Below are 23580 nucleotides of genomic sequence, written 5' to 3'. Positions count from 1 at the left end.
CTATATCAGCACTCAGCCCCTCTCAACCCCATAGCTCTGTTTTATTGTCTACGTAACCCTTACTGAAATCCCTGCATCTTTGCTTATTTTCTCCCTCACTCCATTAGAATGTAAGCCCCATGCCAGGAAGGGCTGCCCTCGTTTGTTCCCTGTTCTGCCAGCACATTCTAGGTGCTTAACAAATACTAGTTGAGGGGCGCCTGGGTGGCACAGTCGGTTAAGCGTCCGACTTCAGCCAGGTCATGATCTCGCGGTCCGTGAGTTCGAGCCCCGCGTCAGGCTCTGGGCTGATGGCTCAGAGCCTGGAGCCTGTTTCCGATTCTGTGTCTCCCTCTCTCTCTGCCCCTCCCCCGTTCATGCTCTGTCTCTCTCTGTCCCAAAAATAAATAAACGTTGAAAAAAAAAATTTTTTAAAAAAAGAAAAAAAAATTAAAAAAAAAAAAACAAATACTAGTTGAGATGGGTAAGTGGAAGGGTGAATAAATGAACAGATGTTTCTTTAAAAAAAAAATTTTTTTTTTTAACATTTATTGAGAGACAGAGACAGAGCATGAGCGGAGGATGGGTCAGGAAGAGAGGGAGATACAGAATCCCAAGCAGGTTCCAGGCTCTGAGCTGTCAGCACAGAGCCCGACGCGGGGCTCGAACTCACAAACCGCGAGATCAAGACCTGAGTGCGAGTCGGACACTTTACCGACTGAGCCACCCAGGTGCCCCTGAACAGATGTTTCTTAACTCCTCAAAGTTCATTGTCCTCATTTGTAAATTGGAAATGATCATGATAACACTCACCTGCAGGGCTGAGATGAGGATTGAATGGGTCCTCCCCTGTCTTGAGCCCGGTATAGTTTAGACCCTTTGGAAAGGACTGAGTGCAGAAAGAGAATGTTTGTGATTGACTTTCCTATTTGTGAGTTGGAAATTAGTCACATTCCCTGCTTTGCCAGCCTCTGTGGATTTCTGTTGAGGATTAAAGGGGAGAACACATACTAACTTTGATGGGGTGTAAGTGGGGTGCCCAAGTTAGCTCCTGGTACTGAGGCTTGGTGCCCCACTTTGCCCCTGCCTCTACAGGTGTGGATTCATGGCTGATCCTCATGCAGCGTCAGCCTGTGTGTCTGAAGCAGCCATAGTGCCTCCTACTGCAGGTTCAGAAATACCCCCCGACCCTTCCCTAAGTCAGAACCCAGCACTGCATGGCACCATCTACTCCTGCTAGTTTGGAGTACTCCACTCCCAGTGTATTACCTCCTTGACGTGCACAGTGTAGACTTGAGCGGCAAGTTCTAGAATCCAGTTTAAGTCATCGCTTCCTCTACCAGCCCAGTGCATGACCCCGGGCAGCTTACCCTCCTAAACCTCCATCTGCTTCTCTGAAGATGGGAGGGTCATAGGACCTAACTCTCAGGGTTTTCAGGAGTGTTAGAAGAGATGAGGCCTGTATGCTTTCCGGGTGGCAAGTGTTCAATATGTGGTAGCTAATTTTTACAAGGAAGATGTCATCCACATCTTTGAAAGTCTGCGTGGATTCTTTTAAACATTCTTAGAGAAGTCTCATCAGCCAGGTCTGTATGCCCCTCATGGTGGACCTGGAGAACTCTCAGTGCATTTTCTTCACCTGGTTGTTCTTTTGACATTTTCTGAGAACCTACTAGGTGTTGGACACCTTATCAGTAGTCAGAAACATGAGGGGGCGGTGCTATCTGTCCCCAAAGAAGCACACAGCTTGGTGGGGGAAGCTGGAAAGTAAAGATGTGATAAAATAAAAGATTTTTTGAAATACAAAGCAACGGATATGTGTAGGATGGTTGCATTGGGCCAAGATGAGGAAGTCTGGGCTTTGGGGAAAGCTTCATGGAGTTGATGAGGCTTAGCTGTGTTTTGAAGGGTGAATAGAAGTTTATGTGTTTGCCAGCAGAGTGATTGAATAGCATGCCAGGTGGAGAAATAGCGTAAGCAAGAACCGAAGCAAGACCTGAAGCTAAATGTTGAGGCTTGTAGACTTTACCTGCCATACTACTGCATGTGGAGCCTGGGGAATGGTGGGGGCTTTGCTGAGGAAGTAGGCAGGAGCCAGAGCATCTGGTCAGTCACAAGTCTTTACTGAGTACCTACTATATGTCAGATAGCATTGTAGGTTCTGGGATACGGTATAAACAGAACAACATACTCTCCTGGTGGAGCTGGCTTTGCAGACAATCAAATACGCAGAAAGTATTAGGTTAAGTCAGGATCGTTCTGCTGAAGAAAAAGCAGGCAGGGAACAAGAGTGTCACAGGACCAAGGAGGGCCTCTTTAAGGAGGTGACATTTGAGCAGGTACCTGAGAGAAGTGAGGGAGGCAGCCATGTGGATGTGGGGGATGAGGCCTCAGGCCGAAGGAGTAGCGGGGGCTGTGACCCTACAGCGGGAGAATGTTTGAGGTGTTGGGGGAAGAGCCGGCAGCCAGCAAGGCTGGAGCCGAGTGTGAAGGACCTTGGTGCCTTTCCAAAGGGTTTGAAATCATCCCATGGGCTGCCTCCAAAGGCCCCATCCATGGAATAATAGGAGTAAGACAGATCACCCATGCTGCCAGGTGGATGCAGGAGGCAGGGCTGGGGGGACACTTTCCTGGTCCAAGTGCATGAAATTGAGTTTTCTGCCTGAGAGAGGGCATGTGGGTGGGAAGGGATGGGCAGAAACAGTGTTGTGAGGATGATGGTAATTCTGCTTGGCCAATCTGTGCCCTGAGAAAGTAAGAACACGTCCCTATGATCTGTTAATGCCTCCCAGCTACCCGCTGGCATGCATCCGTGGTGGGCTTTTCCTCATGGGGGCAGGGGGGAGGCTCCAAATTGGCCTGGACTCTCTCACAGCTTTTACACGGCAGTGGAAGCCAACTTAGCAATAACTCTCAGTGCTTGGGCAGTGTGTCAGCTTTGTCCCCAAAATTCCACTTCTGGAACTTTACCCTACTTGGGTGACCATTTCTAGTTATGAACAGCATGCCAATGGCAACATCGTTTGTCATCGTTGGAAAAAAAAAAGGGACACATGTAAAATGTGATACTGATTAGATACATTGTGGTATCGTCGCAAGAACTGCTAACAAGGAATGAACAGAAAATGTGTTGATATGGAAAAAAATCTCTAAGGTCAAATTAAGTGGAAAAGGCACAGTGCAGAAAGTTGTATATAATACCATAATTGTAAAAATATATGTACATGCCTTGTTTTCGTAGAATATTTCCAGAACCTTACACAGGAAGCTGTTAAACGTGGTGACCCGAGAGTGGGATGGGGGCACACAGGCGTGGAGAAAGAGAGTTTTGTTTGCTTTTTATTTTTTTTTTGTACTATTTGAGTTAAAAAATTAAAACCAGGAACATGATTATTTCATAATTAAAAAAAATAGGAGCTGAGAGGTTACAGAATACATTGTCATTTATTATAATGATCCCTCCTGAGTGACAAATCTTAATCACAGCCCTGGTAGTGACTTACTAGTCATTATTTATTTATCGTATAAACCGTTTTTCTTAACATTATCTCATTTAATTTTTATATCAGCCCCATGAGATAGGCAGAAGAAAAACAATTCTGTTTTCCCGTTGAACAAACATAATCTTGGAGAAGCTGAGGGATTGCCCAGCTCATACACCAGAACTCAAAACTCCTGGGTCTGGCTGTCCCCAAGGCAGCCCTGGTTTCTCCAGAAGGCGCTGCTCTCCAGTGGGGTTGGGAGGGGCTGCCTCCCCCTACAGATGTTTCCTGTGGACCAGAGGAATTCACCTCCTTCTCTGCTCAATCCTCCCCACCAGGGAGGCTCCTGGGGGCCTGAGTTAAGGAGAGCAGGGAGGAGATCACCAGCCCCCTTGCAAGGGAGCAGGCCTGGGCCGCCCTTCCTGCTCTCAGGAGATGCACCAAAGCAAACCCAAACTGGCACTTTGTGTCCTTTTCCTTCTAATTATTTAATATTTAACTGGTTGCAGAAGTAGTGAATGTTGTGATTCAAACACAACAGCTACATAAATGAGATACATCTGTGCATCAGATATACATAATTTATAAATATGTGTTTTAGTCCATTTGGGCTGCTATAACAAACATACCACAGGTTGGGTGGCTTCTACAACAATTTATTTCTCACAGTTCTGGAGGCTGGAGGTCCAAGATCAAGGTGCCGGTAGATCTGGTGTGTCGTGAAAGCTCATTCCTGGTTCATAGGTGGCCATCTTCTCGCTGTGCCTTCACGTGGTGGAAGGGGCAAGAGAACTCTCTGGCCACTCGTCCCGTTAGGAGGGCTCTACCCTCATGACCTAATCACCTCCCAAAGGCCCTACCTCCTAATACCATCACCCTGGGGGTTAGGGTTTAACATATAATTTGGGGCTACACAAATTTTGAGGCTGTTGTTAACAATTCAGAATCTCTTCCTGTCAGTATTTCCCTATGCATTTAGCTCCATTCTTCTTACCTTTCTTTTTGCTCTGTGTGTTGAAGAAAAGAAATTCCCAGGTTCAGGAATTTAATTCTGTAAAGGTCAGCTCCCTTTTACAGAAGTGGGTTCTCCAGTGGACACTCGATTTCCTTATTGAAAAAGTAGTCCATGTTTTTTTGCAGAAGATGTAGGAAGCATGTTTAAGTAAATAAAGGAAAAAAACAGCACACACGATAGCATTCCAATGTCCACACTGCTGAAGCTGAGAGGGGTTACGTGTCAAAGCCCACTGTTGTGGCTTCCTTGTTTCCTCTAGATCTAGCCTGGTAACCACCCTCGAAGTCAGACCCAGGCCCCCGCTTTCAAGAAGCAGCATGCAGCACCTGTCCCCCACTGACAGTGATAGAGCCCCAAGGTGACGCTCCTGCTCCGCCGCCACCCCCCCCCCCCAGCGGTAAGCTATCTGCCCTCAGTTGTCAGCACTGGGGTGCCCGCTCACCCAGAGCCCCTGCCCCAAGAAGGAGCGGTTAACCCTTCTTCTGCTGATGCAGTCTGAATACACCACTGAGCTGAGAGTAGAAGCACTGCTTGTACGCAGAATTACTGAAATGCTCTTTAAAAGAATGGTGATGCGGTATGGGGATGCAGAGACCTGGGCTTTGGGGCCCCAGGACAAGAATTTGAACCCTGTGGCTTCCACTTATGAGCTGTGTGTTCGTTACTTACACCTCCCGGCAACTCACTTTCTTTGCCCGCAGAATGGGAGGCGGAGGAGGAGTAATTCAGCTTATTAGGAAGTGCTGAAGAGCTATGATCTATTATCTTTTGTTCATTGGTGGAGTAAAGATATTTGTATATAGAATCAGCCACGAGTGTGTTTGTATTCACACACAAAAAAATGGTGGATGACTTACACTAAATAATGAGAGGTAGCAATTTAGTGAACCACAGGGCTTTGTCTGAGGTTTCTTTTATGTCTTGATGGTGCAGCAGGGGAAGGGGAAGCCCTGGCACTGTGCCCTGGCCCGGAGCATGCCCTCCAGCCACGCTTTTTCAATTCCAACCACCCACCCAGGGGATAAATGATGTAACATCACTGTGGGGGTCCTCATCCCACACAGGGGATTCTGAGGCAGAGAGAGGTTAAGGGACTTGTCCAAATTGCCTCTCTTGGCAAGCCAGAGCCAGAACTGGGCTGAGAGAAGGACTCTCCACCCCACCCGCGTCCCTTCGCCCCTTCGCCCTTCCATGCTCCTCTTGCCTGTGTCTGAAATGCGGGCAGCTGCCTGTTTTATCCCATGGCAGAATCTGACCAGCATGTCCCTTCTCTTTGCAGGCTGCTGGACCTAGGTCCTTGAAGGAAGAGTTTTTTAGCAGATTGGGGAGAATATAATTGATGGAAGGAGGGAGAAATGAATGGGAATGGGTGAAGAGAAGGCTCTGGTGCCCAGCAAAAACAAAACAAAAGCACCTGTTGGGTTATGTCTTTGCTGGATTTTAAGAGGTTCCTTTAGGAAAATGGTTGAATCTTGATTTTGAAAGAATACTGTTGTTTTCAGCTGAGCCAGATGGTGCTTGTGACACTCAAAGACTCTGATCCACTGTGATGACAGATGTAAATTGATGCTGGCCTCCTGGTGTATAACTTATGGCCCTGTAGCTGGTGGCACAGGTGTTAATGAATGACTTTAATTCAGGCTCAGGCACAGAATAATGCATAAGGGGCTGTTACCAAATTTCAGTGCATTAACTCTATTCTGGGTGATTTTTTTATGTTTATTTTTTGAGAGAGAGAGAGCGAGCGAGCAGGGGAGGGGCAGATAGAGAGAGGGAGACGCAGAATCCAAAGCAGGCTCCAGGCTCTGAGCTGTCAGCACAGAGCCCCCTGTGGGGCTCGAACCCACAAACTGTGAGCTCATGACCTGAGCTGAAGTTGGACGTTTAACCAACTGAGCCACCCAGGCATCCCTAGTCCAGATGATATTTAATGAAACCACAAGAAAGTATATGAAACTGTCAAGATGCCTGACACACATGTATCCTCACGTCTGCTCTAGACTGATGCTGGTAGACATCTTGATGGGGAAGAAGCACCAAAGCTGGGGAACCTGACCCTCCCACTTACTGGTGGGGTCCCTGGGCATGTGACTCGGAACCTCTGTTCCCTCGTTGGTGAAATGGTGTACCTGTCCCACCCTTCAAGGTGCTGTCAGTGTGAAGGGACAGTGGTGCATTGTGAGTAGCTGACCAATGGTAGCTCCTCTCACTTCTGCGTCCAGCCTGCCCCCCTTCCCGGTTGGTAAGGTGACATTCAAAGGATGGAGGTCTCCTGGTGATAGACACCAGAGCTGGGAATAGACCCCTCCTCCCCACTCTGGAGCTCCTTGTCCAGGGCTTTTCCTAATGGCACGTGTGCCTCTCCTGCGTGCTGTCCCTCCTTGGCAGACAGTAGCTCTTTGCTAGCCTTGGCACAGAACGTCTCAGAGGCACGAGGGGTGGCAAAGATGGTCAGACTTCATCAGAGCTTTTGGTGGCTGGTGATGCAGAGGTGTGGTACTGTGAGGGCCCGTGGGGTGGGACTGGAAAGGCTTGGGCAGCACTTTTGGGCCATGCTGAGTCCTGGTGAGGAGGAGAAAGGGTCAGGAATTGGAGGGTCCTGGGACCCCAGCTGTGGGTGGTGAGATCCTCTCTGCTGCGTGGGACCTAGGTAATACACATGAGGATGCGCTATGTTACGAACCAGCGGGTTCCCCAAAGCCGTGGCAGCCTCTCTGTTGCTTGGCCTGCCCCTTCTGCACTTTGCCTCCTGACCTGCAGTACCTCTGTTCACATCTTCCCATGAGGCACAAGTTTTCGGGCTCTTCCCTGAGTTTTGATGCCATAAGAGTCCCTTCTTCTAGACTCACGCTCCTCACTGCCTCCTACTTTCCTGGATCTCACCCTCCAGCCAGGGGGGCACTGGAACAGAAGACTGGGGCGCAAGCCCCGTCTGTGATCCAAGGCAAGCTCAGTAATACATGGAGCCTCAGTTTCCCCTGAACAATGGGAGCAAAACAGGACTAATAGACGCAAGAGTGCCAGTGTGCTGTTCCTAAGTGTGTGTTCTGCGTAATGCCCTTGAGGAAGTATTGCTTTTTTGGAAAGGCAGAAACATGGCACAGTACACTTCTTACAACTTAAAAAAAAAATTTTTTTTAATGTTTATTTATTTTTAAAAACAAATTTTTTTTTTCAACGTTTATTTATTTTTGGGACAGAGAGAGACAGAGCATGAACAGGGGAGGGGCAGAGAGAGAGGGAGACACAGAATCGGAAACAGGCTCCAGGCTCTGAGCCATCAGCCCAGAGCCCGGCGCGGGGCTCGAACTCACGGACCGCGAGATCGTGACCTGGCTGAAGTCGGACGCTTAACCGACTGCGCCACCCAGGCGCCCCTTAATGTTTATTTTTGAGAGAGACAGAGAAACAGTGCGAGCAGGGGAGGGGGCAGAGAGAAAGAGAGACTCAGAATCTGAAGCAGGCTCCAGGCTCTGAGCTGTCAGCACAGAGCTCGATGAGGGGCTCGAACTCATGAACCACGAGATCATGACCTGAGCCAAAGTCGGCCACTTAATTGACTGAGCCACCCAGGCGCCCCCCTTCCTGACAACTTCTTAGTAACTGGGTTACAGTTTACATTCCATAAAGTGCTCCCCTTGTAGGTGCGCAAGTCAGTGATTTTGAATCACTGCCGATCGTGACATCATCACAATACAGGTTTGGAACATCTCCAACACGTCATAAGGGCTCTCAGTACCCATTTACACTTCATCTCTCCTCCAGCCTGCAGGCAACCACTCCTCCACTTTCTGTCTCCCTAAATTTGCCTAGTTGGGACTTGGCATATAAATGGAGTCATGCAAGGTCTCACTAACTTCCTTCATTTAGCATGTTTTCAAGGCTCACCCATGTTATCACATGTATCACTTCGTCATAAATAACATTCTTTGTGGCTAAATAACATACCTTTGTATGGATATACCACCTTTTTTTGGTCAGTTAATGGACATTTGGGTGCTTTTCCGTTTTTGGCTATTAGGAATAACCTAGGGGTGGAATCTCTGACTTGAATGTTTAGCTTTTTAAGAAACTGTCAAACCGTTTTCCGTTGTGGCTAAACCATTTTTGCATTTCCACCAAAAATATATGATGTTCCATTTCTCCACATCCTAGGGGACACTTGTTATTTTGATTACTGCCATCCTGGTAGGTGTATCCAAGTGGATATGAAACAGTATCTCATTGTGGTTTTAGTTTGGCTTTAATGGGGAATACTTCTGAATAAATTTGGGAAACATTGGGTTAATCAGAGTATAAAAGTATCTTTACCGCAGGACTCCTTAGTACCTTTAATATTCTGATGATCATTGAGATTTTCAAAGGAGGGCTACAGTGTATTTTGTTTTCTCCACTGAGGTCCTGGTGAGAACTCTTGAGTGTCTGGAAGGATTGCTGTTCTTTGGAAAGCCTAGGACAGGGTTCTAGAGACCACTGGCCAAACCCCGTCTCCTGCCTGTTTTTGTAAATAAAGTTTTATGGAAGACAGACACACTTGTTTATAAATTGTGTATGGCTGCTTTCACACTGCAAAGATAGATAGTTGGGACAGTGACCATATGGCTTGCAGACCCTAAAATATTTACACACTGGCCCTTTAAAGAAGGTTTGTTGACCCCTGATCTAGGAGTGCCTGGTGCACAGTAGATGCTCGCTTAACCTTTAGATGAAAGGATGGACTAACCCTTACGATATAGGTAGGGACCAAGAATACACTTTGTGAGGCTTTGTGTTATTTGAGCTGGTGCTTAAAGGACAGGTAGAATTTTTACAGCTTGGGAGAATGAGGAAGAACGAGGAAGAATTCCTTACAGGAATGAATCCTGTAAGGTGGAGAAGTCAAGGTGTGCTTGGGGGCTGATGGGGACTTCCTCATGGCCTAGGGGGATTTCTGCAGTGACGGAAGAAATTGGAGCAGTAGCTCCTGACTCCTCGTGCCAACCTAGGTCATTCTGTAAATGACACAGTTCTGTTCCATCTTCCCCATGACCAGACAGTGGCTCCAAGCTCTGCCTCTGAAGTCGAACAGGTGAGGCTTCGGATTCTGCCTCAGCCTTCCTGGGCATATTAATTTCCCTAAGCCACACTTTTCCCGCTTGTAAAATGGGAACAACTGTTGCCTTTACCTTGGGAGTGAGCATGAGGAAATCCAGGCTATCATGGTCCTTGTTATTTTCTTCATACTCCTGGGTAGTAAGCTCTCCAACAACCTGAGGGGGTGCTCTCTCAGGGCACCCCTGCTTCACTCATCGTTGTGGCTTTAGTCCTTAGGGTACGCGGCATGGAGTTAGCACCTGATAACTATCTGCTGGAAGATGGCATGATGCAGAGGCCTCAGTTGCTTGACAAGGAGGGTCCTTGCCCTGTGCCTCCAGCGGCATTTAGGATCTCTGCTGGGGCTCATAGGAGCAAGTCAGAGCTGGGGGCCTGCACTTCTTTCTTCCCAGAGAAGTGAGAGCAGAACCCCGAAGGCAGAGAAACTCTGGAGGGGGCAGGGAAGGCACATTAGTTTTGGTGATGGGCCCTTTTTTGTTTGTTTGTCGCTTGGGGAGACCAGAAAGGAAGACCAGCAAGGCTATTTATAGCCCAGCCCCTCAGCGCCAGTTTTTAGGGCGGTCTGTGGGTCCCTGGCAACACTTACTCCGTGGCAGGTTAAAGAAAGGTGATGTGTTTGCCGGCTCCGTGCTGGACATCAAGATGAGGCCTCTCCGGCCGGCCAGCCAGCCACGCTGGGAGCTATTCCCACATGGCCTCTCCCAGGCTCTCTGCCGGTGGAGGAGAGGGGCCTGGCTGCCTGCTCCTTCTCCGCTTTCTGGGGTCAGACCATGCCTGGCTCTGCAAGCTAGGGAAGCCCCAGGTGTGAGGCTGTTTCCTCCTCTCCAGACTCAGCCTCTCTGTGTATGAGACACTGAGATGGAAATGAGGGTGATGTCTGGAGACTGGATTTGGGAACCCAGCCATTTTCCCTCAGACTGTGAAGGATGGGGGAGAAGCCTTGAGTGAGAGGCATCCTTTTGCTGGGGTCCATTTCTGGCCGGGCAGCAGTGGGGGAAAGGGTGTGGGCACCGGAAGAACCTGGTTTCAAGTCCTAATCTGGGCAAGTTCCTTTACCTCACTTGGCCTCAGTTTCCCCACCCATAAAATGGGTCTAATAATACCCTCACAGTGAACTGAATGTAATGAGCTGTACAGCTTTCATGTGGCACCTGCCATAGTCGCCTCTGCTTCCAGCTCCTTCCAGTTCTCTCCTGGCAGTCTTAATAACGACAGTTTGTGGGCGCCTGGGTGGCTCAGTGGGTTGAGTGCCAGACTTCGGCTCAGGTCGTGATCTCATGGTTCCTGAGTTCGAGCCCTGCATCTGTTGTCAGCGCAGAGCCCACTTTGGATCCTCTGTCCCCTCTCTCTGCCCCTCCCCTGCTCACGGGCATGTGCTTGCTGTCACTCTCTCAAAAATAAAAAAATAAAAAAATAATAAGGATGGTTTCCTTCCAAACTGGCCTCTTGATTTCCCCAACACATTCACCCCATTATAAGTAAAACAGCTCTTGTGTTCTGTGTGGCCCTTCCAGCTACCACGGTCTCTGACCCATGAGAGCCAAACTCACCAGGGTCCCACCAGCATCCCACTGCATGTCTGCTCCTCACTCACAGCTGCCTGAAGTCTGCCCCACGAGGATCTGTTCTCCCTGCCTCACTCCCACCTTCTGGTCCCAAATCCCCTGACACCCTCCGTCTTGCCAGGCTGCCCTGCAGCACGTGGCAGGTGGACTGCTTCCCCTTCTGGAATGTCCTCCGCCTCCAGGGATGCCGGCTTCTCCTGTTGCTCCCTGCTTTTCTGCTCATACTTGTCTCCCTCCTGCAAGGGCTCCTCCCTTCCTCTCCTGTCCTGTAAATGTTGGGGTTCTGAAGGCTCTGTGCACGTCCTCCCCCTGCCTCCTCCTCCTCCTCCTCCAGCTCTCCCAAGGGAGCCTCATGTGCTCCCAGAACACCCTGATGGCTCAGGTCTGAATCTCCTCCTTGTGTCTCTTTTTCTGAGCTTTACACCCAGAGACCCAGTTGCCTCTGGGCATTGCAGCTTCCTATGTGTCCCACAGGCACCTCAAAATCATCTTGTCTAAAAGATTGATTCTTCACCTCTTCCTCCTCCAACCTTCTTGACAATTCACTCCTGCTCAGCTAATGCCTGCCATCCATCCAAGTATGAAGCTGGGTGTCACTTGGAAACCCCCTCTTCCCTCCTACCTGCCACCCCCAGCAGTCACCTTGTTCCTGTGCTTTTTTCAAGCCCACTTGTTCTCCTCTAGGGCCATTCCCCTACCTTGGTCCAGACCCTCACCAATTACTATGCAAACTAAGGCAGCCCTGCCCCATTCTACCCTTACTGCCCATTCTTCCCACTGCAGCCAAAGAGAGTCTTCCAGAATATGTATCTGATAGGGTCTCAGTCCTATTTAAGATTCAATGAGGCTCCTGTTGCCCTCAGGATGAAGCCCTAGCCCCTCAGCAAGGCTCATAGTCCAGCTCTGTCCTCATCCCACTTCTCACCCTGGCTTCTGCCGCGCTTACCCAACGTGCCATGCCTTTCCCTGGTCTCACTGAACTTTTGTTCCAGCCTTTTGCACCTGGTGGCCTTTCTGCCCCAAGTGCTCCCCACCCTTCTTTGCTGACTCCCTCCTACCCTCCAGGATCTCCTGGCTCACTCTGATCTCCACATCCTGGTATTGGCCAAATCCCCGATGATGGTCCCAATGATTTCTCTGTCTTGATCCTCTCTATGCCCAGTTCTATTTTCTTGTCTGCTTTCCCCATTAGAACATGAGCTCTTTATGGACCACCGGTGTAACACTGGCACACTAAAGACATCTTACTAAGTGCTACTTGAATAAATTAATAAATTACGAAGGACATGTGCTGCGTACTACCTTTATGTTATATGCAAAAACACGTAAGATAGCTTTGGAGCATGCGTTTAATGACAGCTTTCATTAATGAAGAAGAGAAGAAGGCAGTGATTTTAGTGTTACAGGGGAATCTCAGAGCTAGCATTGAGGCTGGAAGTGCGGGCTTTGGGGCCAGGATCCCTAGGTTCAAATCCCAGCTTTGTTGCTTGCTCCTGGTATGACTTTGGGTGAGTTACTGAACCGCTCACACCTCAGTTTCCCCATCTTTGAAATGATGGTGATTCTCTTTACCTCAAGGATTGTTGGGAGGGTTAAATGATGCTTGGAAACCTGTCAAAGGGAGGTATTGTCATTCCCATTTTACAGATGAGGAAGCTGAGACTCAGAGAAGCGATGTCCCTTCCCCAAGGTCATACAGCTGGTAAGGAACAGCGCTCAGTTTGAACCCAGTCCATCTCTACAGGTGCCAGGGGCTGGAGAAGCAGAGGCACCACACTGCCAAGCTCCGGGTAGCTATCTCCAGAAATATTCTACACGTGTGGTCTGAAAAAGATACCTCGTGAAGGACCTGCTCCCATGCCTGGCTTATAGTAGGTGTTCAGAATAACTTGAGTAAATGCCTCCAAAGAGTTCTGTTTAGTCTTCAACATTTCCCGCTCCCTGGACAGTGTCAGGAGGTCTGTTCCTTGGTCCCCTTTTTTTTTGCCAGGGTGTTGGCAGCAAACTCTTCCTTATTCAGACCTTTCTCCTCTCCAGCACTTCATGGGGAGGGTCATTAAGAAAGCTTTTTCCCAGGAAGAGCTGTGCCTTCTCCAAGTCTCCGGAGTTGAGTGCCCCAGCCCCTGGGCTCTCAAAGGCTGCCCTTGTGGGTTTCAAAACAACCCACAGCCCTGCAGGCTGAGAACCTGGCCCCTGAGCCTTCTATCTTTAGAAACCCGAGGTCCATTGCTAGTTAGAGTCAGTGCTGGTAAAACCTAAAGAAAATAGTTTGAGGATGTTTTCAAATAGTGTCTGGTGAAACAAAAGAGCAATTCATCCTGCGTAGCTTTTAGTAATCTGCTTCCCATTCTGGGAATTAGATTGTTCAATTAAGCGAGAGGGCGCTGAAGCAGGCTGCATGACTCAAAAGTTTGCGGCATCCAAAATGTGGAAGAGAGGGGACCTGAGCCAGCTCTCTCCTGGCTGCTCTGCCCCCTCTGCTGTCCCTCTGTCCCCATGCCGTTTCCAGTTTTCAAGTCCCAGTTCAGAAAACAACTACATCAACAAGAAGGCATATGTGTATGTGCACCCCTGCGAGCTGGGGACCTCATGTAAGTGCTTCTTTAATGAAAAATTCACAGCCTGGAGTGGAATGGGAAAAGCACACCATCTGCACTGGCCCACTTTCTCTCCTGAGCGGGCTTATTTCTTCTTGAATGAGAAGGAATGCCCACCTCATGGGCATTCAGGATGCTGTCGGGGGCAGTTTGTAAGGTGGTAGATATATGTAGGCTACGAGACTCTTAATCGAGAAACAAGGTCCTTGATGAACACTCTGAGGTTCCCTGCAGAATTTTGAGAGTGAGTGGGTGCATCACAGTATCTTGGGGGAGGAGAAAGTGCAGTCCTTCAGGAGCTTCTCAAAGGATATCAGACCCCATCTCTAGGTCCTCTTCAAAAATACTATTCAGGTGGGGTTTGTAGGTTATTCCTTCATTGTCAGGAAACTCTACTTCTGTGGTGCTGAGGCCTTCCCATGCATAAGCAATCCTTGGGCGGGTGTGGCAAAATGCAGCTTCGGGGGAGTCGTTTGGCCAAGATCTGGACTCAGTAGGTCTGGGACGAGATGCAGGAATTTTTTTATTTTTAGCAAGCACTCCACAAGGACCGTGCTCTGAGGCCCACTATTCTGTTATGATAATAGATACTCTTGAAGGTTTCATTTAATGGCCTGTAGTTTTTAACGGAATTAAAGCCAGAGACTACTAAGCATAAGAAACAAAATTAAAAAAAAAATTGCTGTTACAATGATGTGGCTATCTCCTTCCTTAAAAACTTGGACTTTTTTTTTTTTTTTTGGTCCAACTTATACTTGTAGAGGGCAAAAGCCATACATGCTTTTGCTTTAATTCACAGTTTTTTTATTATGCCTGGTCCATAGTAGGTGCTCAGTAAGTGTGTATTTAAGTGGATGTTCGCACTTGTAGCGGTAGGTCTGAAAGCTGGTTTCCTTTCAAATAAATCCACACAGCCCAATTTTGTTTGGGGGCCTGCCTGATTTCTCCAGCAGGGGTTGGGGCTGGAGGGAGCCTGTAGACCAGTGCTAATTGGTGTCATTGAGTAATTAATGCAGAATCAGGCCCTGAGCAGATTCCCAGGGAGACAGACACTGAGGGAGGCTTTCATGCTTGGTGGGATGGGAGCTGCTTGCTCAAAGGATGTTCCCAGAGCGCTGAGACGACTGGCGTGGTCCAACGGGGGTGGTTTGGCAGCCAGAATGGGGTTCGTGGAGCGAGTTTGGAGGGGGTTTGTGTTAGTGCCATGGTTCTGTACAATATGGAGCGTGGCGAGTTTGACTTTAAAGAAACACAAACCCCAGGCGTAGGCTCTGGGAGCCAGGCCTGTGTCAACCCTGAAGGATTGATGGCTTCTGAAGGAAGACTGTGGCTCGAGGCATTGACTCGGTGTCGCCTGGGGTCCTCCCCCTCCTGTGGCCTGGGCCTTCTGGGACATCCCTACTCTTGGCCTGCTATTCAAGGCTCCCAGGGATGCGTCTCTGTTTACCTTTTCTGCGATTCCCTTATGACCCCTATGTTCCAGCATTCCCCAAGTATCCCATACTCCGTTTTCTGGCTTTTGCTTGTGCTATTCCCTCCATCTAAAACAATTTTAAGTCCCTTTCTCTCCTGGCTGAATCCCATCATCCTTCATGGTTTAGCTCAAATATCACTTCTTCCAGACTGCTTTCCCTAACCCCATGTATCAGTCAGGATTGGTTGGGTTTTGCTGCAATAACAAACATCTCCAAAGATCTCAGTAGTTTAAGGCTGCAAAGTTGCTTTCTTGCTCACACAACATCTTTGACAGAGGGTAGCAGGAGGGCTCATGTGTAGTCACTCAGGAAGTCAGGCTCCTAGGGGCTCCATCTTGACACAGACTCTGTCATCACAGCAATAGTAGGAGAAGGCAACATGGTGAATCACCTCACCTGGCTCTGCAAGTGACACGGGTGCTATTGGCCAAAGCAAGTTCATTGGCTGCTGTTTAGTTCAGCAAGCCAGGGTTGTATAATTGCTCCCACTGAAATTCCCCACCTGGAATGTGTATGGACAGTCCTTCAATCTCCTGGCAGTCGTCAGGTGGGCTAGATGCTTCTCAGCCTTTCCAGAAGCCCTCTACTTCTTCTGTTTTAGCCCTTGCCTCACTTACTGTAAACCATTCCTAACTGGCCTGTCTTTCCCCAATGAGTGAATCCATGAAGACAGAGGGCTGGGTCTTGTTCCTCGCTGGGGTCCCAGCCCTGGGTTTGGCTTGGAGGAGATGCTTGGCAAATGGTGGTAGGGGAGGCAGGTGAATGATTGGGTGGCCCATTCCTGCTTCCCTATAGCACTAGCTTTGCCCCGGGTGAGGTCAGGGTGGGTCTCCAGTCCCCGTGACTCTCCTCTCTCCCCTCCACAGGCGCCGGGTCCTGGCCATCTCAGGTGGGATCGAGCACATTGGGAACCTCCGTTGGGAGCTGGCCTTGTGTCTCCTGGCAGCCTGGACCATCTGCTACTTCTGCATCTGGAAGGGGACCAAGTCCACAGGAAAGGTAAGAGGTGCATCTTCAAGCAACTATCCACCAGCAGGGGAGGACATGAGCTGTCCTTGTATAAGATCACAGGTGACCCGGAGAGTGCCCTGAGTTTGAATTATAAAAGTTAGCTCTTATGCTGGAAGGTAGGAGGAGCACTAGACTGGGAGTCCACTCAGGAGCTCAGAGCTAGAACCCAGTGCACCACTCACGTGCCACACACCTCAGGGCTGGTCAGTTCTGCCTTTTGAGCCTCAGTTTGCTTGTCTGTGAAATAGCAAAGCCTGTCCTGTCTTACTGAGAGCTCTGCAAGGAAAGGGGAGGTAAAATGCTTTGAAAACTGGAAGTGCTGAAGTACAACCATGTAGTTTTTGTAATGAAGACATGGGCTTCAGGCATGTGCCAGGGCAGGAAATGCTGGCTGCCTGCACTGATAGGCCCCAGGACCTCACCCACTAAGAGTCTGTGGATGGAGGGCAGCTGCATCCATCTCGTTGCCTTGCCATGCCATCCGTACTGTGTGGCCTCCGGGACCTGCATCTCCTTTTGGGGTGGGGGGGTGGGTTGGAGAAGTGGGAGGAAGCAGCCAGGTCTCAACAGCCCTGGCCAGGAAGTTAGCACGGCTCTCCCACTCACAGGCACCTGGCTGGAGCCTGAGGCATGGCCTCAGCTGCCTGCTAGGGAGGCTCAAGATGTAGGGGAACACAGGGGGAAGTCTAGTGAGCACAGCCATCTGTGCCATAAGAATCAATGCACATGTTGTACATGTAGCTCATGGACAAGTCCCGCCTGCTCGTGTGCTTTAAGGAAAAAAAAAAAAAGTAGAGATGCCTGGGTGGCTCAGCTGGTTGGGCGGCCTACTCTGATTTCAGCTCAGGTCATGATCCCGGGGTTGTGGGATCTAGCCCCGTGTTGGGCGCCATGCTGTCAGTGGAGCCTGCTTGGGATTCTCTCTCTCCCCCCACCCGCCTTTCCCTGCTGGTGTGTGCACAGGCACACACGTGTGTGTGCTGTCTCTCGAATACATTAAAATAAAAGCATAGTTGCCAACACTTAAAAATCAGGAGATTTCATGTTGGAAAAGGAAGTATGATTCTGGTATCCTTTGGCAAGTTGAAAGGTTTGGCAGCACTGGGCCTGCATGCCTACACAGCAGCTGGGTTGGCGGAGCTGAGCAGTGGCCACCGCCTTCTAGGGATACTCTGGTTGGCCACAGTCCTCACCATTCCCTATTGCCCTGATGCTCTAGCTGAATGTCAGTGCCAGTAGTTTGCTCATTTGTGCTATTCCATTTTTTCTTGTGGAAAAGAGGACATGCAGCTTTTCTTATTCCAGTCACCCTGACCATCTCACTCCTTGCCTACCTGTTTCCAGTAGGCATCACCTTTATTCTAAGCTGTTGGTTGGATCAGGGACTGGAGGTCAAACCTCTAAGGAGATGGGAACTTAACCACTCTGGGTCCTTTTACAAAAGGTGGTTCCCTCATTTCCCACAGTGGTAGGTATTGACTGGTGGGCAGACCTGCTGGGGGGAAATTAGGTGAGCAGAAAAGAGATATTGACAAGTTTCCATGCTGAGGGTGGTAAGGGAGCTAAGGAGGTACTAGAAAGTAATCATAAATTTGCCTGGTGCACCAGAGAAAGGAGAACGGAGACTCATGTTCTGTCAGCCCAGATGATTTTGCTAATCTTTGCTTTCTCTAGTTTGCATCATGAAAACAATAGAATTTTTCTGTTTTTCCAAATCTAAAAATCAGTGTATTATTGATGTACTTCTTTAGACTACATACACGCTGCTCCTGTCCCCTTTTTTGCTGCCTCTTCTGGCTAAAGAGGAGGAGAATGACTTGGAGGAGTGAAGAACCAGAGTTTGGAATCAGGATTCACATCTGAGGTCTGTCACTCACTAGCTGTGACCTTGGCACATCACTTAACTTTTCTGAGCCTCAGTTTCCTCTTCTGCAAAATGGGGATTGATCATTAAGTTTGTTTCATGGGGTGATTTCCAGGATGAGATGCAAGGATGCATATTTAATGCTTAGCGGAGTGTGTGACTAATAGTAAGTGCTAAATAATGGTGATTCTTAAACATCTTATTATAATGATAAAATTTACTCATATGAGAAGTTGTTTCTGGGTATCTACTCTCTGCCTAGCATTAGTCAATGGATATCTAAAGGTGAATGAAACACAGCCTCTACCCTACCCAGTTAATATATGTGCGAGTGCTTTGTGAAGTGCAAAGGGAAGGGACACTGCTTCTACCATGATTACCACTTTCTTGGGAGTCAATGCCAAGGCCAGCAGGTTTGGCTGGCTAGCAGTTGTGTGTGGTGGGGGCAAGGGCCACTGGATAAGGCGTTAGTGCATGCATGTACTTGGGTTGTCCATGTGGGCACATGTAGCCTTGAGCTCTTGGGCCCAGAACATGGGCCACAGCAAAATTTGGTTCCATTTGGCTCTTAGGAGGAAGCTGAGTCCCACTATAGGGCCACTTGCCATTGGCTGGGCTGTTGAGCCTGTGTGTTGAGAATTCTAATGCAGGGACTGGGTTTCAAGGAAGGACTAGCAGGCTGCATTCTTGGAGATTTCAAAAAAGACATATGGGGAAGCATGGGAGAGAACATTCATCCACAGCCTTCTGTTCACTGCACACTCTGCCAGGCATTTTTCATCCACATTAGCACATGAGATCCCACAACCTGGGGAGATACTGCCCCGAGTTCATAGGTGGAGACCCAGAGGCTGAGAGATTGAGGATCCTGGCCTGAGTTGGATGAAGACTGTGCCTCGGCACTGACCCCGTGCTGCTCCCATCTTGCCTGTCCTTGGACTCGATCAAATTTTAGAAGATTGTGATATTTTGAGTGATGTCCTTTCACGCATTCTGCCTGAGCCTACTTTCTCTCATCACTAGTAGGCATAGTAATGAGGGCAGTAGTACTTGTGATAGTAACGGGTGATGGTCATTGAGCGCCTCATATGCCCACTCCGTTTAGAACTTGAAACAAGCCCAGGAGACGGGGGCAGTCATTATCTCTGTTTCAGACGAGGAAACTGAGGCCTGGATGGAGTAAGTAACTTGCTTAAGGACCCTCAGGTAGGAAGCAGAACCCAAGCCTTGGTGGCTGCATAGCCTGGGCTTTGGATGAGAGTACTATCCTGCCTGCCCTCTGTGGTGTAGTGATAATGAGTTTTCTTATGGGCTGATTATAAAGAGGCAGTTGATGAGATAACATAGCACACAGTGGGGGCTCAGTGGTTGTTGGTTGCAGCTGTAATAAGATGGTGGTTTTAAGGGAAATGCTGAAATCTGATGAGCCAATTAAGCATTTTCCTGAAGGCTGGGTTTCAGGGGCTCTTCCGCCTGTTCCATGCTCAAGACCAGGGTTAGCATCAGGATGGAATGTGGTTTTCCAGAGCTGTTGTGATTTCTCAGAAACCATGTGCTTTACCCCCACCCCTGACATTTTATTAGTGAAGAAATTTAGGCTCCAAGAGCAGAAGGGACTTGTCCAAGGCCACACAGGGAGTAAGTGACAAGTGTCAGGTTAGGAACTAGAGCCTGGTGGCCCAGCTCCTCAGCTCTTTATATATGATGAGGTTCTGACAGTTTAAGGAGACCAGGGGTCCCCCATCAGCACATGGTGTCTTCTCAGGAGAGGGTCTGTTGCTTTTCTTACTGTTTATTGTTCGCCTCACCTTGGACATAAGCCCAGGGTCCAAAGGTTTTTCAGGTTCTGTACAAAAACAGCTAAAAATAAACACAGGTCATATGAGTCTTCCTGAGTGGGGAGCCACCGCTCCTGTCTCTTGCCTATGACCAGAGCCACTTTCATGAGGCTGTCCAAGGAAGGAGAACCCTGTCTTTCTGCTCTTGTCCAGGCCACGACTGAGTTCCAGCCCACTTCCCATACTCAGATTTCAGCAGAAAATTCTGAAATTTCATTAGGTTGAGAAAAGTTTCCTGGCCCAGGTTTAACTTAATTCATTGAATGTGTCTCTTGCTGCTGGAGGCATGCATTACAGACTCACCTGTTAGCAGATGACTGTCTAAATGGAGGTTTGGGATCAGGTCACAAATGAGTAGATCACAGATGAGTCTGTGACAGGGCCATAGAGGAAGGCCCAGCCACCCTCTCCAGTGGCTCAACAGGCAGTGTGTGGGCTCCTGATCTGTGTTGATATTAGCATACCCCCCACAGATGGTCTCCGCAAATGTCCTTCAGTGCCCTCCCCTCCTGCTCCCTGTTTGAGTGCTTTACGGTCTTCTGACATCACAGAGGCCAGCATTCAGGATGTCCCCAGGGTCAGAGTGAGCAGCATCTCCTGTCAGAAGAAGCTGCTGTGGGTTGGAGAGACACAAACTAGATTCAAACTTCAGTACTTAGCAAGGTGCCACCTAACTGTTCTTAATAAACATTTGTGGAATGGATGAATTTCACCTGTGCCTGGGGCTCCCTGCAAGGTGCTGGGATCCAGTAGAGAGGGTGGTGGGCCATCTTGTCCCCATAGAGTGTGCCTAGCAGGACAGGCACAGACAGATAAGCCATTGCAATTTAGTGTGTTAGTGCTAGCATTCACAATAGAACAGCTAGAGAATCAGATGCTGTGAATGTGGGGATTCTAATGGCTGCATACTGGCTCTGGAATATTGGAACATAGCATGTCAGAGCTGGGAGGCATCTTGGCTTTTAAGGTCAAACCCTATTGTACAAATAAGAGAGTAGAGGCCCAGAGAGGTTGCAAGGTTTGCTCAAGGCCACCCTGTTTGGAAGGAGCAGAGCCGGGATTCAAGCCTGGGTCTGTCTGCCTTCCCTAAGCCTGATCCTTCTCTGCTCTCATGCCCTCAGCTGGGAGTTCATGTGCAAGTTCAGCGTGAGCACGTTGATCATAGTTCTAAGCACACAGTAGGTGTTTATTTCCCTACCCCAGGGCAACAGCTATGGTTTATTTCTGCATAGCTTTTTTTTTTCTCTCTTTAGGCACAATTCAAAATTCTAGAAGTCTGAATTAGAAAAATAAATAAAAACCTTTCTCAATTGTTACTTAAATTCTGCCAAGATGTAGGATTCTAAGATACTTGATTTCTTCACGAGGAAACTTCCAGGCTGTTTGTAACTTGTCATCTTCTGCATGATAAACAGTTTTACTCCAGATAATTGAAATCAAGGGTTCACAACATGGAGACATCTTTGTGATTTTCCCGTGTCCTTGGTTTTTGTAGTTTGTTTTTAAAGACTTTATTTTTAAGAGCAGTTTTAGGTTCACAGCAAAATTGAGCAGAAAGTACAGAGATTTCCCATGTATCCCCCTACCCCCACACACGTGTCACCTCCCCCTTTATCGACACCGACCACTGGAGTTGGGCATTTGTTACAATTGATGAACCTACCTCATCATCACCCAAAGGCCCTAGTTTACACGAGGTTTCAGTCTTGTTGTACATTCTGTGCATTTGGATAAGTGTATAATGACACATACCCGCCATTATAGTATCCTACAGAATAGTTTCACCACCCTAAAAATCTTCTGTGCCCCACCTTTTCCTCTCTCCTATCCCTAACCCCTGACAACCACTCATCCTTTTTTTTTTTTTTTTTTTTACTGTCTCCATAGTTTCAACTTTTCCGGAATGTCATTATCATTGTAATCATACAGTATGTGGCCTTTTCAGATTGGTTTCCTTCACTTAGTAATATGCATTTAAGGTTCCTCCATGTCTTTTGAGGGCTTACAAGTTCATTTCTTTTTTTTTATGCTTTTTTTATTTTGAGGGGCAAGGAGGGGCAGAGAGAGAGGGAGAGAGAACCCCAAGGAGGCCTCCAGGCTCAGCAGGAAGCTTGACATGGGGCTGGATCTCATGAACCATGAAATCATGATCTGAGGCGAAATCAAGAGTCGGACGCTTAACTGACTAAGGCCCAAGTGCCCCCCAAAGTTAATTTCTTTTTAGCACTGAATAATAGTCCATTGTCTGGATGTATCATGGTTTATCCATTCACCTTAATTTTTTTTCTTTGATAGTTGACACACAATGTTACATTCGTTTCAGGTGTCCAACATAGTGATTGGATATCTCTGTATGTTATGCTGTGCACACCACATGTGGACTTACCACCTGTCACCATACAACACTATTATGATACCATTCATATGCTCCCTATGTCTTACCTTTCATTCCTGTGACTTACTCATTCCGGCCTGTGCCTCCCACGCCTCTTCACCCATTTTGCCTGTTCTCCCACCCCCTCCCCTCTGGAAATCATCACTTTGTTCTCTGTATTTATAGGTCTGATTCTGCTTTTTGTTAGTTTATTCGTTCGTTTTGTTTTTTAGATTCCATGTATGAGTGAAGTCAAATGGTATTTGTCTTTCTCTGTCAGGCTTCTTTCATGTAGCATTATACCATCTAGATCCATCCATGTTGCTGCAAATGGCAAGATTTCATTCTTTTCATAGCTGAGTAATATTCCATTGTGTATACATACCACATCTTTATCCATTCATCTGCTGATGGATACTTAGGGTGTGTCCATATCTTATCTATTATAAATAATACTGCAATTAACATAGGGTGCGTATCTATTCACCTACTGATAGACATTTTGGTTACTTCCAAGTTTGGCGATTATGAATGAAGCTGTTATAAACATTTGTGTTCAGATTGTTGTGTGGACATCAGTTTTCAACTCTGTATAAATACCAAGGAGTATGATTGCTGGATTGTATAGTGAGCGTTTTGTTTTATAAGAAGCTGCCACTCTGTCTTCCGTTTCACATTCCCACCGGCAGTGAATTACAGTTAGTATTGCCCCATATCCTCGCTAACATCCAAGTGTTTTGGATTTTGGCCATTGTCTCATTATTTTAATTTTCATTTCTCTGATGACACATAATACAGAGCATTTTTCATATGCCTACTTGCCATCTGAGTATCTTCTTTTGTGAGGTGTTTGTTAAGGTCTTGGGCCCATTTTTTTTTTCCTTAATGTTTATTTTTATTTTTGAGTGAGAGAGGCAGAGCATGAATGGGGGAGGGGCAGAGAGAGAGGGAGACACAGAATCTGAAGCAGGCTCCAGACCCTGAGCTATCAGCACAGAGCCTGACACGGGGCTTGAACCCATGAGCTATGAGATCATGATCTAAGCCCAAGTCAGATGCTGAACCGACTAAGCCACCCAGGTGCCCAGAGCCCATTTTATAATCAGGTTGCTTTCTTATTGTTGAGTTTTAAGTGTTTTGTGTGTGTGTGTGTGTGTGTGTGTGTGTGTATTTTGGATAACAATCCTCTATTAGATGTGTCTCTTGCAACTATTTAAAAAAATGTTTTTTAAAATGTTTATTTATTTTGAGAATGAGAGACACAGCACAAGCAAGGGAAGGGCAGA

At 47.9% G+C, this 23580-nt stretch overlaps 1 protein-coding gene across 2 annotated transcripts in view; it reads left to right on the top strand.

Moving 5' to 3' along the window:
• Positions 1–23580, top strand: part of SLC6A11 (solute carrier family 6 member 11) — a 135014-nt gene that overhangs the window by 12771 nt on the left and 98663 nt on the right. For both annotated transcript variants that reach the window (XM_086697428.1, XM_086697427.1), the window contains exon 5: positions 16074–16206. In XM_086697428.1, the coding sequence (XP_086553554.1) occupies positions 16074–16206 (133 nt within the window). The remainder of the gene's footprint in view (positions 1–16073; positions 16207–23580) is intronic.

This window comes from Puma concolor, chromosome A2 (genome assembly GCF_028749965.1).
Source record: "Puma concolor isolate L17-30 chromosome A2, mPumCon1.1.hap2, whole genome shotgun sequence".
In the NCBI taxonomy this organism is placed as follows: domain Eukaryota; kingdom Metazoa; phylum Chordata; class Mammalia; order Carnivora; family Felidae; genus Puma; species Puma concolor.
The sequence above is the reverse complement of the archived record's forward strand: the minus strand, read 5'-3'. Positions and strand labels throughout refer to the sequence as shown.